The sequence below is a fragment of the Halichoeres trimaculatus genome, unplaced genomic scaffold, assembly GCF_033239565.1.
Source record: "Halichoeres trimaculatus isolate MK-OKI-2021-1 unplaced genomic scaffold, fHalTri1.1 fHalTri1_scaffold_17, whole genome shotgun sequence".
NCBI lineage: Eukaryota > Metazoa > Chordata > Actinopteri > Labriformes > Labridae > Halichoeres > Halichoeres trimaculatus.
Window position 1 is genome coordinate 28,986,243 of NW_027437195.1, and position 13,732 is coordinate 28,999,974.

Here is a 13,732-nt window from a genome sequence, read left to right on the forward strand (position 1 = left end):
AAATTCTGAACAAGTTTATTTATTTTATTGAGTATTACTTTTTATTTTATTTAAAATTTTGAATTAAATATTATTTATTATTTTTTATTGTATTATTATTTTAAAATTAAATTAAATTAATTTATTATTATATATTTTTTATGTTTTATATTTATTTTTTATTCATTTTTAATATTATTTTATTTAATTATTATTTTTATCAAATATTTTATACTGATGTAGCTTTTGGGATGTTAAACCTGCCTGTTGTGCTTCTGGTAAAGGTAGGTAACATGTGAAAAGGTCAAATTTCTGACACATGAACCAGAATAATCGAGGTGTACCACAGGTGGTGTCAGGGTCTCTGTGTGGGAATAAAATGCACGACTCACTGATGGAGAAACTGCACACGTCTGAGTCTGAGTGAGCACCTGTGTTACTGCACTGTGTGTGTGTGTGGATGAAACCTGCATTTTGAAAGTACACACTTCATATGTGTGTGTTAGTGTGAGGTCAGTGTTTGATGACCCTTCAACAAAATCCAAAGTTTGACCTGAGATTAAAACGACATCCTGACTGATGTGAAGCGGTAACCATAGAAACCAGGTCTGACACACTGCTCTGACACTGATGTACCTCCAGCACACACACACACAAACACACTCTCCTGGTCAGTGTGTGAGTGTAACGCTGTCACGTCTCTCATCAGGACGGCTCCGGCTCTCTGAAGAGGAGCGGCTCCTTCAGCAAACTGCGAGCGTCGATCCGCCGCAGCAGCGAGAAACTCGTCCGCAAGCTGAAAGGCGGCGGCTCGGCCCAAAACAGCGAGCCCAAAAACCCCGGGTAACTATGACAACAGACACCTGACCCCCCCACCTCACCTCACTACAGGGGGACTCTCTTTATGCACTGGAGGACTGGAGGACGAGCCGGCCCTCCACGCCTCGCCTCACCTCGGCTCGGCTCGGCTCGGCGGGTGGTGCACTAACCAAAAACAAAAGAAGGGATTGGCTCTGCTTTTCTGCTGGTGACGCGGTGAAACTCTAAAGCTGTTTGCACATGAGATGATGGCGGGAGCTTCTGCTGACACAAACACGTTGGTCCTTTTGGGTTTTCCATCCCATCGATTCAGCTCTGCTGTCGCTCCGCTTCTGCACAGCGATAAAACTTTCTCAGGATGCTTTGGTTTTCAACACTGAGGCTAACATCAAGAAAAAGTTCACCTCTGTCTTCAGTTTAAAATAAATACATTTAATAAAATGGATAAAACCAAAACCTACTGATTTGGAAAAACTGCAAACCTTCAAAAGTCAGGCATCCAGACGAGATATAGAGAAAGGAATTAAAATTAGAGTCTTGATTCAACGCTTCTCTGGGTACAAAACCCTTGCACATTTTTTCTTAAAGTGACATATCTCTCAGGAAAGCTGTGTCGTTGTAAAAAGCTATTTTTTTCAAATTTAACAGCAAAACGTTGAAATAATGAGAGAAAAGTTGAGAAATTCAAAGGAAATTACTAGGTTTTAATTCCAAAGCTTCTTTCCTCATACAAAAATTTTAACTAGGGATGTCTGGATCCTGATCCCTAGTGTTGTTTCGGGCCAGATTTTGGCGTTTTTTAAAGCATCAGTGATCGGGAATTTTAGCTGAGCCTCTCAGCCGTCATTGAGCAAAATTCGCAAACGCATCATTACGCAAAATAAACGTTTCCATGAAGGGGAAAAACACGAGGTCATCCCGTTGGTGTCTTATATTTACTCTTGAAGTCTCACCGTCTCTGGAGAGTTGTGTTCAGGGCAGCCTCTGATAATAGTGTGCTGTATCACATGTATACAAGTTGTCCACAGTTCAGGGCTTACCGAAAGCCGTAAGAAGCATAGATTATTTTTATTACAGAGTTAAGAGAGCCAACGAGTTATTATTCACATGAATTTCAAAGTGATGTTGATGAATTTCTCACGATTAAGTACGATTAATCGCCATTGATCGCGATTAAATGTGATTAATTTCAATTGATCACAATAAAATCGATAAATTGCGATTAATCACGGTTAAATGTGATTAATTGCGATTGATCACATTTAAATGCGATTGATCAGGATTAAGTGCGATTAATTTTAATTGATCATAATTATATCGATAGATTGCGATTGATCACAAATAAATGTGATTAATTGCGATTGATCACAAATAAATCGATAAATTGCAATCGATCAGGATGAAATGCGATTAATCGCAATTGAGCACAAATAAATCAATAAATTGGGATTGATCATGATTACATGCGATTAATCGCGATTGATCAGGATTAAATGCGATTAATTTCAATCGATCACAGTTAAATCGATAGATTTTGATTGATCACAATTAAGTGTGATTAATTGCAATTGATCACAATTAAATCGATAAATTGGGATTGATCACGATTAAATGTGATTAATCAGGATCAAGCGATTTAATCATGATCAAATGCAATTCATCACAATTTGATGTGATGAATTAATCACGATTAAATGCGATTAATCGGGATTGATTCAATCAAATAGGATTAATCACGGTTGATCACGTTTAAAATTGTTAATCACGATTGATCGCGATTTAATGTGATTAATCGCGACTTGTCTACGTGCTGAAAATGTGCCGTGCAGACTACGCGACTCCCTCACGTCCCAAGATGCAAGAAAAAAGCAGATTTTTTTTTTTTTAACTAGTCTTCTGCTGCATGTTAGGACATGTTCCTGGCTTCTTATGTGATACATTCAGGTACCCTCGGAAACTTGAGAATCTGATGATTACGCCAGTGTTTTCAGTTTTTGGATTGGACAAATGGCTTGTAAGTGCCAGTCATTTAAAAAAAAATGTTATTTCGATCCCGCCGGCGGGTTGGGGATCCTGAGGGTTTTAGCTTGAGTGATGAGCTCAAGACATATTTTAATTATTTTTCACTATTGTGTATTTAAAAGAGGCAAAATAAAAGTGTGCAGCTTCACTTTCTCACTTCTAGAGGAAAGTTTCTCCAAACCCAAAAATCGGATCAGGACTTGGCCGATACTCAATATTAATTAATGGGAACGAGCAAAAACTTCTCTTATTTTAACCCAAAGATTTCTGACTAACTGGTCAAAGGTTTGTTGAATGTAAAGCTATGACAAACGAATCATTTTAGATTTTATTTCACTGTCTTCTTACTTTTTAAACTCAAATCTGAAGAAAAAGAAAACCAAAGTCCTCCTCGCTGTACAGTACGTGGCGTGCACTCAGAGCTGCGTCGATGAAATGTGAAAACGATCGAGCGACTTCGCCCTCCGGCTGCGAGCGGTGAAGTCAAAAAGCATCTGAAACAAACTAATGTCTGCTTTGAAACGCCTTCCTGCTGGTTTCAGTTAAACCACTCTTAGTTCCATATTTATTGCATTGTGTGGCTTGTCGGGCTATTTATTTCAACTTGTTTTGAAATATAGTTCAGTTTGACTCAGCTGTGGATTTTATTCTCCTCATTTTTCTCTGAGCGTTTGATTCTGGAGAGACGAAGCTGTCTGCATGGCTGTTTGTGTTTCTGATTTACTGCTGTGATGAATTTTTATTTATGAATAAATTTTTTTCATTTGAATGTTTGCATGCCTCATCTGTGTGAGCACTGGTTTCCATTTTTCTCTCTGCGCTGCTCTCCTCTTTGGCTCCGTGACGATGAAGGACATGATGATGTCGCTGCCTCCAGCATCATCGCCATCATCATCACGAGCAGATGGCTGACAGTAAAACTCCATCACTGCAGAAACGTCTGTTCAGACGAGTCATAAGACACCAGCGTTTGGTTCAAAGAGGAAAAAGAGACATCATTTATTTTTATTTTAAAGATGAAGAAATTGTAGCTATCTGAGTAAACCTACGTGACCGAGGGAACAATCATGTGACTCGTCAGAGTGGACGTTTCCTGCAGTGTTGCTGTGATGAACACATGTTCAGGCATGATTTTTGGTGTTTGCATGAATTTCACTGACATAAAAATATCAGTTTACTCAACTTATGACTCATAAATGTTTGTCGCCTAAAAAACTGTTGGTACCACTTTCTAATAAAGGTGTTTATGTGTCTGTTACCAAATGTGTGCATGGACAGGAGTTTACTAACAATCAAAAGACCGGCTGCAGGCATTTAAACCATTAAAAATAGTCAAATATAAGAAAAAAAATTAATAGAATCTAATTAAAATAATTCTGTTTTGTCATTAATAAATTGCGATTAATCAAGATTTATCAAGACTAAATGTTATTAACTGCGATTGATCAAAATTAAAATGATTAATTGCGATTGATCATGATTAAATGTGATAAGTCACGATTAATTGATTTAATCGTGATCAATCGCAAATGATCACAATTTAATGCGATAAATCGGGATTGATGACAATTAAACTGATTAATCGCGATCGATCAAGATTTAATGTGAAGAATCATGCTTAATCACAATTAAAGATATTAATTGCGATTGATCACGTTTAAATGTGATGTATCGCGAACAATCACAATTGAAAGTGATGAATCATGATCTATCACAATTAAATTGATTAATTGCGATTGATCACGATCAAATGTGATTTTTCGCGATCAATCGCTTTAATCACGATTAAATGTGATTTATTGCGATTGATCACAATTAAATGTGATTAATCACCATTGATTACGATTAAATGTGATTAATTGGGATCAAGCAAATTAATCATGACCAAATGCATTTTATCACAATTTAATGTGATGAATTGCGATCGATCACGATTAAATGCGATAAATCGGGATTGATTACAGTCAAATGTGATTAATCACAGTTGGTCACGTTTTAAAGCGTAAATCACGATTGATCGTGATTTAATGTGATTAATCGCGATTAAATGCAATTAATCACAACCCATATTTGGCATGGGAAGCAACATTTTTTTACTCCACAGATATTGGTAGATGACTTATTTCCCCTCCTCTGTTTCACTCAAATGAACAAGTTTTATGCTTATCATGTCGGACATGTTGGTTTGTTTACAAACCAGAATTCCTTTTAAACCAAAGTCTTAATTTGCCAGGAACGCTTTCAGGTCGGAGATTTCAACTGTGAAATTTCAACTGAGTAATGGGTTGCCTGGAATGCAGCGAAACTCTTCAAGCAGTTTATGAATTTCAACATTTCACCACACAGATCCTGAAAGACCCAGACACAGAAAAACATAGAGCGAATTAAAACTGTAAAATGGTCAGTTTTCCCAGCTAATGGCTGGACGTGCATATGGGCCCTAAGTAGAGCCATGACCTTTAAAATGATCTTTTCTAACCGATGGTAATGTGCTGTCATAATATAACAGACTGCTGCACACGAGGCTGTATTTAAGTTTAACACAACTGAAACTTTTTCCAACAACCTTCAGCACAGATAGAAAAAAAAAAGATATACGACAGAAAGTGGTATCATAGCCATGTTAAAGAAAAAAAAAAGAGAATAAAGTCATAAATTTACTAAAAATTGTTTTTTTCTCTTTAAGGTGGCCCTAATCTGCGGTCGTAGCATCGTGCTAAATGTTATTTTATAAACGGAGATTGTGAAACTAACTTGTGTGAAAATATCATGAATGTTTTTAACCAACTTCCCTTTCCATCAACCTAATATCCTCCACCCCCCTGACCTCTGACCCCTCACCCCTGACACCACCACCACCTCCACCTCCCCCTCCCCCCACCTTTGCATGTCACTGCTGTGGGCGCAGCATGAAGCGAGCCAGCTCTCTGGGCGTTCTTAACGTGGTGGACAAGGCTGCCATCGACCACTACCAAGTAAGGAGGCTGAGCGCCCGGACAGGAAGTGTCTGCAGAGTCTGAAGGGCATAAATCTGGATGGTGACCTGGGAAAGGTCAAAGGTCAAAGACATCCAGAGTCTTCTGTTTAAAGACAAACACAGGACAAACGATAATCGTTTTTGTGATTTATTTGTCACATTTTATATTTTACATTTTAATATCTACCAATAAGGCTTCTTGAAATCTCCAATTCCAAGATTAATTCTCAGATTATGTCTGATTTCAATAATCTCGTGGGGATGTGTCTTGGTTTACCAGGAGATAAAAACAGCTCTGCAGACACTTTCTGACCTGGTCTGTTTCTCATTTTTTCATGTCATATAAATCTAATGACAGGGTCTGAATATAAACACACTCATAAATCAGAGCAACTAACACTTTCCATCAACATATTGTTTTCATCTATCAGCAAAAGTTTCAAGCAGTTTTATTCTTGTCACGATGGGGAAACCTTTTTTTCTATTTAAAACAAAGTTTATATTTTTAGATTCGTTTTTTTTAAGTTTTATGTTAAAGTCTGTGAAGAGTTTCTTAGTGAGCTTGAATAAGTCTCTCTTCTAGATATCTGCCTGATCCTAATCCCCACTTTAAAGTGAGATTATCAGCACCAATATTACAGGTTATTCCTAAATGCTACTTTGTCTAAGAATCTATGACAACACCAGCTGATGAAGTTAAGTAGAAAGAAGAGAGATCTGGGTTTTTTCTCTGCTGAAAACGATTTCTGTGATTAATTTTGTAGTGGTGGTGGACACTGGAGCCTAACTGTCAGACAGAAAAAGGACAGAAGAGCAGAAGAAAGATAAACAGGAGAGAGATAGAGCACGAGCTAAAGGTTAAAACCTGGACAAAAGGGTAAAACGCGGGCTACAGGCCAAAGAATGAGTGAAAGGCTAAAAACAAGTTGAAGGCTAAAACATGTGTTGAAAGCCAAAACAGGAGCTAAAAGCTAAACAACAAGCTTAGAGGCTAAAACACAAACTATAGGCTAAAACAGGGGTTAAAGGCTAAAACATGAGCTTAATGCTTAAATATGGTCTTAAGGCTAAAACATGATTCAAAGGCTAAAATGGAGCTTAAAGCTCAAGAACAAGCAAAAGGCTAAAACACCAGCTAAAGGCTTAAGCATGTGCTCAAAGCTAAAACATGAGCTAATTTACCGGCTAAGAGCCAGAACACTGGCTACAGGCCAAAGAACGAGCTAAAGGCTAAAATACAAGCTTTAGGCCAAAACACAATTTCAAAGCTAATTGGGAGCTAAAAGCTAAACAACAACCTTTAAGGCTTAAACACAAGCTAAATGTTAAAACAGGGGTAAAAGGCTAAAACACAGGCTAAAAGCTAAAACACAGGCTTAAGGCTTAAACATTGTTCAAGGGCTAAAACAGGGGCTAGAAGCTTAACAACAAACTAAAGGCTGAAACAGAGGTTAAAGGCTTAAACATGATTTAATTTACTGGTTAAAAGCTTAAATACTGGCTACAGGCCCAAAAAAAACAAGCACAAGGCTAAAGAACAAGCTTAAGGCAAAGAATAAGCTAAAGGCTAAAACACAGGTCATAAACTAAAGAAGGAGCTTAAAGCTAAACAACAAGCTAAAGGCTAAAATTGAGTTTAAAGTCTAAAACACAGGCTAAAAGCCAAAACATGAGCTGAGAACTTAAACATGGTTAAAACAGGGGCTAAAAGCTAAAAAACAAGCTAAAGGCTAAAACAGGAGCTTAAGGCTTAAACACAGGCTAAGGGCTCAAACATGAGCTAAAGGCTAAAACATGAGCTGATATACTGGCTAAAAGCTAAAACACTGGCTACAGGCTAAATAATGAACTAAAGACTAACACACAGGTTAAAAGCTAAGCAGGAGCTAAAAGTTAAACAACAATCTAAAGGCTAAAACATGAGCGTAAGGCTGAAACATGGTTCAAAGGCTAAAACAGAGGCTGAAAGTTAAACAACAAGCTAAAGGGTAAAATATGACCATGAGCTTTACTTCTTATTCCTAGTGTTGATAATTTCAGATTTTGAACCAAAATAAAAAGATTTTACATTGTTAAAATAGTTCATAAATCCAATAAAAAGCAAAACACAGAATTTAACAGAATTTTTATTCTGAAAGGACATCTTATAAAATTATAAACAGTCTCTTTTTTTTTTACTTTGCTGTTCAAATGTTCAGTTTCCTCTAAAGTTAGCCAGCTCATCACCCATGTATCCCACAGCCATTTAGACTTTTTTACACTGGCTTTAAAAGAGTCAGAAATCATGTGTGGAAAGCTGATCTTCTCTTCTTTCAGGAACTGTTTGATTTTTTTTTCTCTTGCCCAAATAGTTGAGGAGTTACGGTAATTTAACGAGCACTTTTAAATGAAAGCTCCAGCGCTCTGCTGAAGAGTTTAATACAGCTGTCAGTTCATTATTTAATCCTTTCCTCTCTACTTCTCCTCCAGGAACGAAATAATCGTCTGAGGAAGAGCCGCGACCTGAGTGCCAGCCACACTGACCTGGCGCATTGAAGGTTTTTCCCGCCTGGTGGACGAAGAGGGGACGAAGAGGGGAACAGGAGAATCTGCGCTCTCAGACACTTTTAACCTCTACGTTATTCTCCCACCCAGCCACCAGCGCTCACTGTACAGGTTTAACGCACTTTTACCGGTTAGCGCTCTTAGACGGGGATCTGAATCTTTACATATCGAGGAGCAAGAGGAATCAGTGGACATACAGAGACCTGCTGTATGTGTGTGGATGGAGTGTGTATATCTTTACCCTGTATATCTCTTTTTTTGGATGTGCCTGTACTGTATGTAGAGTGAGCCTGTGTCAGATTAGCTTTAGGATATTTAATGCTGTCGCTGAATGAAGGCAGATACAGAGCGGAGCTTTGGTGGATGCAGAAATGAGCTCAGTCAGACGATCGTCTGTATGTAAATATGGATGACGTGCCTCCATTTGGGAAAATGGTGAAGCCAAAATACAGTGCCCTGTGGAGCAGCAAGTTATGAAAGTTTGACTCTTTTTTTAATCTAATTAATTAATTAATTAATCTTTTTTAATCTAATTAATTAATTAATCTTTTTTAATCTAATTAATTAATTAATTATCTTTTTTAATCTAATTAATTAAGTAAAATAATCATAATAAATAAATAAACCTACACATCCTATTTTGGCCACAGGGGGCGCCAAAAATGACATATGCTAATAACTTCTCACAGGAGCGCTAAAAGTGAGTGTTTTTGTCAAAAAAAAAAAAGTGGTTGAGATAAATTGTATCCTCTTAATCTAAAAATTAATTGAACTACATCTATTTTTTTAAAACTGGTCTGGTACCAGGAACCAGAACTACATCCTCTCCCACTGATCTTTAACTCAAACAGTGAGCCAGTTCTGCATCCACCATGTTTTGAGGCTACCAACTCTGTATAAAACAGTCCAGTGATGACGTCTTCTCTAAGGCCGACCTGGACGTTAGCTTAGGTTAGCTTAGCTTAGCTTAGCATTCTCGCAGCAGATTTCCAACAAAGTTCTGAGATGAAGCTTTTTAAAGCTTTCAGATTAAAGGCGTTGGAAAGCTGCAGAGAGAACCGACAAACGCTCATTTTCTCGAAACGTTCCGTCCCGCGTTGGATGAAGAATTTTTTTTCTCATGTATGAAGTTTTATGTTTACATTTTGGGGTTTTTTGTAAATGATGTTTGATTCATGTCTGTCCTTTTTGCTGCTCTCTGTAGATATCTACGCCGTCTGGCTGATGACGCGGCAGAACGATCGTTTTTATTTGGCACATAAAGACTGAGCGACACACTCAGGTTTCAGGCTTTTAGTTTCACACACTGACGGCAGAGTCACACCGCTTCACACTTTCACACGTTTAACACACTCTCCTCTTCGTGGCCTTAGAAATATACAGTGTGGAAAATAAGTGTTGAACGCGTTTCCAAAGATGCAATTCAAACAAAATTTCTCCCAGACATTGGTATTAACTCAAATAATCCACACATGAAAAGAAATCACAACGTTCAGGTCCATAAATAATGATTATGGTGAATTAAGTGCGATAACACAGGAGAAAAGTATTGAACACACTAACTGAGACTCATCTAATACTTAGTGGAGAAGCCTTTGTTTGCAATGACAGCTTCCAGAAGCTTCTTGTATGTTTGAACTAATGGCCCACACTGCTCAGGTGTGATTTTGGCCCATTTCTCTTCATGGTTGTCCTGCTGGAAGGTCCAGCCACGTCTCATCTTCATCATCCTGGTGGATGGCAGCAGATTCAGATCAAGAATTTCCCCATACATGGCTCCATTCATTGCTCCGTCAGTTATATGAAGTTTGCCAACACCATGAGATGAGAAACAACCCCATGCCATGATGCTTCCACCTCCAAACTTCACTGTTGGTGTAGTGTATTTTGGCTGATGTGCAGAGCCATTTCTCCTCCAAACATGGTCTGTAGTATGACAGCCCAAAAGTTCAGTTTTGGTCTCATCTGACCAGACAACATTCTCCCAGTATTCTACAGGCTTGTCATGATGCTGTTTAGCAAACTTTAAACCAGCTTCAACATGCCTTTTCTTGAGGAATGGAGTTTTGCGGGCTGAGCGTCCATAGAGGCCATGGCGGTGGAGTGCATTGCCTATTGTTTTCTCTGTAACAACTGTACCTGCTGCCTCCAAGTCTTTCTGGAGCACTTTCAGGGTGGTCCTTGGCTGGTTGAGTCCTCTTCTGACTATCTTTCTGACTCCCTGGTCAGAAATCTTCAAGGAGCTCCTGTGCGTGGCCTGTTGATGGTAAGGTGGTGCTTCTTCCACTTGTGAATAATGGCCCCAACGGTGCTGACTGGAATATTCAGGTGCTTTGATATAAGTCTGTAACCAGTTCCATTCTGATGCTGAGCAACAATCAGGTTGTGAATGTCTTCAGAGAGCTCTTTGCCTTTACCCATCATGAGGTGTGTGCTATTTAAGTGCTTGGTGAAAAAAACACCTTTTTTATAGGACCATCAATTTGCTCTAGCCCAGCTGATGTTGGTTTGCACTAATTGGAAGTTCAAGTAATAATTACTGACAGATTTCAGGTGGTATGGTGCATTTCCTGTCCAAAGTAAACAGCCTTTCCATGGTGTGTTCAATACTTTTTTCCTGTGTTATCGTACTTAATTCACCATAATCATTATTTATGGACCTGAACGTTGTGATTTCTTTTCATGTGTGGATTATTTCAGTTAATACCAATGTCTGGGAGAAATTTCCTTTGAATTGCATCTTTGGAAATAAATGTAATGAGAAAAATTTGACATGTTCAATACTTATTTTCCTCACTGTAACTGCGTTTACTTTAAAGACAAAACTTTATTCTGAGAGTAAAGTTGAACCAATCCAACCTAAAGAGAAAATTACTGATATTTCAACATCTATATTCTTATGCAACGATTATTCTTAAATAAAAAAATATATTTTCTGTCATAGAAATGTTATCTGTAAAATAGTTATATTTACAAACAGACAATTTTCACCTTACAGCAGCTGGATAAAACGCCAGGTCACAATTTGACTCTTTATGATCGACGTCTGTAACAATATTAGTTAAATAAACAGTTTCTATGCATAAAATCTATTTTCAAAGGGAATTTAGTGGTTTATATTTTTATTCCTGGTGGTAAGCTGGATCAAAATAATTACAAACCCCACCTGCGCTTGTTTACATCCAGGTAGTAGAGTATGATCATGATAGTTACGATAATGGCAAAAAATGGACTGGCTCCTGTCTTTAATCTCATTGTTCTCATTTTTCTTTCTGTACAACAAAGATTTTATCGGCACTTTTGTGGAGCGAGTTGAAGTTTCCTGGCGACTGTTGATCAGTCGGCTCGTCGGCCTTCTTTGTGCTTTTAAAAAATAAAGCTTTTTGTCTCTGATTGTCAGAGACTTCACAAAGCGTCGAGGCACATGTTTGTAACATCCGTCAGTGATGAGGACGTTTTGGAAAACTCTGGAGAGGCGACACCTCCAGAAACACGCAGAGGGAGTCAGGGAATGTAATAAAAGCGTTCTGAATGAAGTCTGAAATTTGACAATGATTTCTTTAATAAGTTGCCTTTAGAAGTGATGCAGTCCGTCCCTTTGGTGTTGAAAGTTGCACTAATTTATTGCAGTCTGGTAAACTGTTACAATATGTTTTAGACATAATTGGAAAGCAACCAAAGTTCAGCATCTGATCAAAGTCTTTATTCCTTAAATATATTAATGTGTGTGTTTGATTTTATACGGTGATCTGCAGCGACATGTTCCTGCATTTTTTAGGCTGGATGTCAGAAACTCAAACCGTCCTTGGAGCTGGTTATTGTAGAAGGAAACAAGAATCTGCCTTAAAATCAGATTTAATTTACTGTTTTATTCAGTTTATGATGACATGAATGTAAACTTTAAGGAGGTGCAGACACAGAAAAGAAAAGTTAAAGTTGTTTCTGTTAGATCAGTGAAGGTTAGAGCATCTTTCACAGCAGATTTTATTCTCACATTTTAACGTTAGGCTGTCATGGTGTGGAGTAGTGACATGTTACAATAAAAACTATATTATACACATATTTTCTGTCATTTTCCCCATTGTTTCTATCAATATGACACCTTTTGCCACCTGTTGCCCCCTGTTGTCTTGTGTGTGTATATATTGCTGTGATGACTTCATGCCCAGAGTTTAAAATGACACTAAACTTCATCCTGTCACTCACACAGGAGGTGGAAAAGCGTTCCTGGGTGAAACTGGCATATTTGTGATACTACTTGTCCTCTGTAACTGCTGCTGCCCCTGACATGTACGCTTTGTTTGACTACACCTCCTTTCCACCTGAGCAACAGTGATGTTCGTCCTGCAAAGTTGAATAAAGTGTCCAAATTACAACATTTTCTCTGTTACTTTAAATATTGGAGTCTATTCTCTCTCTGGTGGAGATTATTTCTAACTTCTGCCTTCTCCTTCCTGAAGCTTCACTTTTTCTCCATTGCATTTATGATTATTACAGCTCAATGATGGGTTATTACACGCTGAACTCAAGATCTATCTTTATACATAAAAGCACAACAGGCATCGCTGTTAATCAACCACAGGAAAATAAATAAAAGATAACGCTTAAAGGCTACAAGTGGGCTTGACTATTTTAATTTTGAAAAAAGAGTTAGCTGTAGTCTTTGTATTTATGTTTTATCATTTAAATTGAAATCAATTTGAGTTCAGGTTTTTGCTTGGAATAAAAAAAAAATATATATCATGGCATTTCCACTTTAAAAAACAAAAAAACAAAAAATAAGTCCAAGCAAAATGGACACTTTTACAACATGTTAGGGTATTGACTTTTATTTATTTATTATTATTATTATTATTTTTTAATGTGCCAGAGTTCAAGAACAACAAAAGAAATACATTCATATACCCAGGTAAATTAAAAACAGTAAATTTCGATGTTCAGTAAAACTCCAGTTGCTTCAAGACAAAAAGAAAGCAAGAGAAAAAAGGCTTGAATATACAAATTAATAGAAAGTAGTTGAGCTACTACAAATGGAATTTTAAAAAATAAATAAATAAATTTAAGAGAAAAAATAACGAAATTATTTGACGAATAAATAAAATGATAAAAGTTAGCTGGTATTTCCACTTTTATTTGATATGCTTTAAAAGTGTATCATAAATCTGGAGAAATATTTATCTTAATCTTCGCTACTTAACGGTTAAAAGTGACAAAAAATTACTTAATTAAAAACTATACTTAATTTTGTTTATTTACTGTAAAGATAAGAGAATTAAAAAAAACTCGTTTCAGGCGTCAAAAAAAAAACATTAAAAGGATCTTTCCTTACTCCCGCCTTTAACAGGGTGGACAATCAAAACAACGTACCACGTGATATACATTCTGCTTTGT

At 37.3% G+C, this 13,732-nt stretch overlaps 1 protein-coding gene across 3 annotated transcripts in view; it reads left to right on the top strand.

Annotated features, from left to right (window-relative positions):
* The window catches only part of klc1a (kinesin light chain 1a), a 62,280-nt gene extending 52,490 nt beyond the window's left edge, over positions 1–9,790 (top strand). For 2 of the 3 annotated variants that reach the window (XM_074692817.1, XM_074692818.1), the window contains exons 14-16: positions 689–822; positions 5,729–5,795; positions 8,267–9,790. In XM_074692817.1, coding sequence (XP_074548918.1) covers positions 689–822; positions 5,729–5,795; positions 8,267–8,332 — 267 coding nt within the window. In that variant the 3' untranslated portion in view covers positions 8,333–9,790. The remainder of the gene's footprint in view (positions 1–688; positions 823–5,728; positions 5,796–8,266) is intronic. The other variant, XM_074692819.1, reaches the window with a different exon arrangement.
* Positions 9,791–13,732: the final 3,942 nt, after the last annotated feature.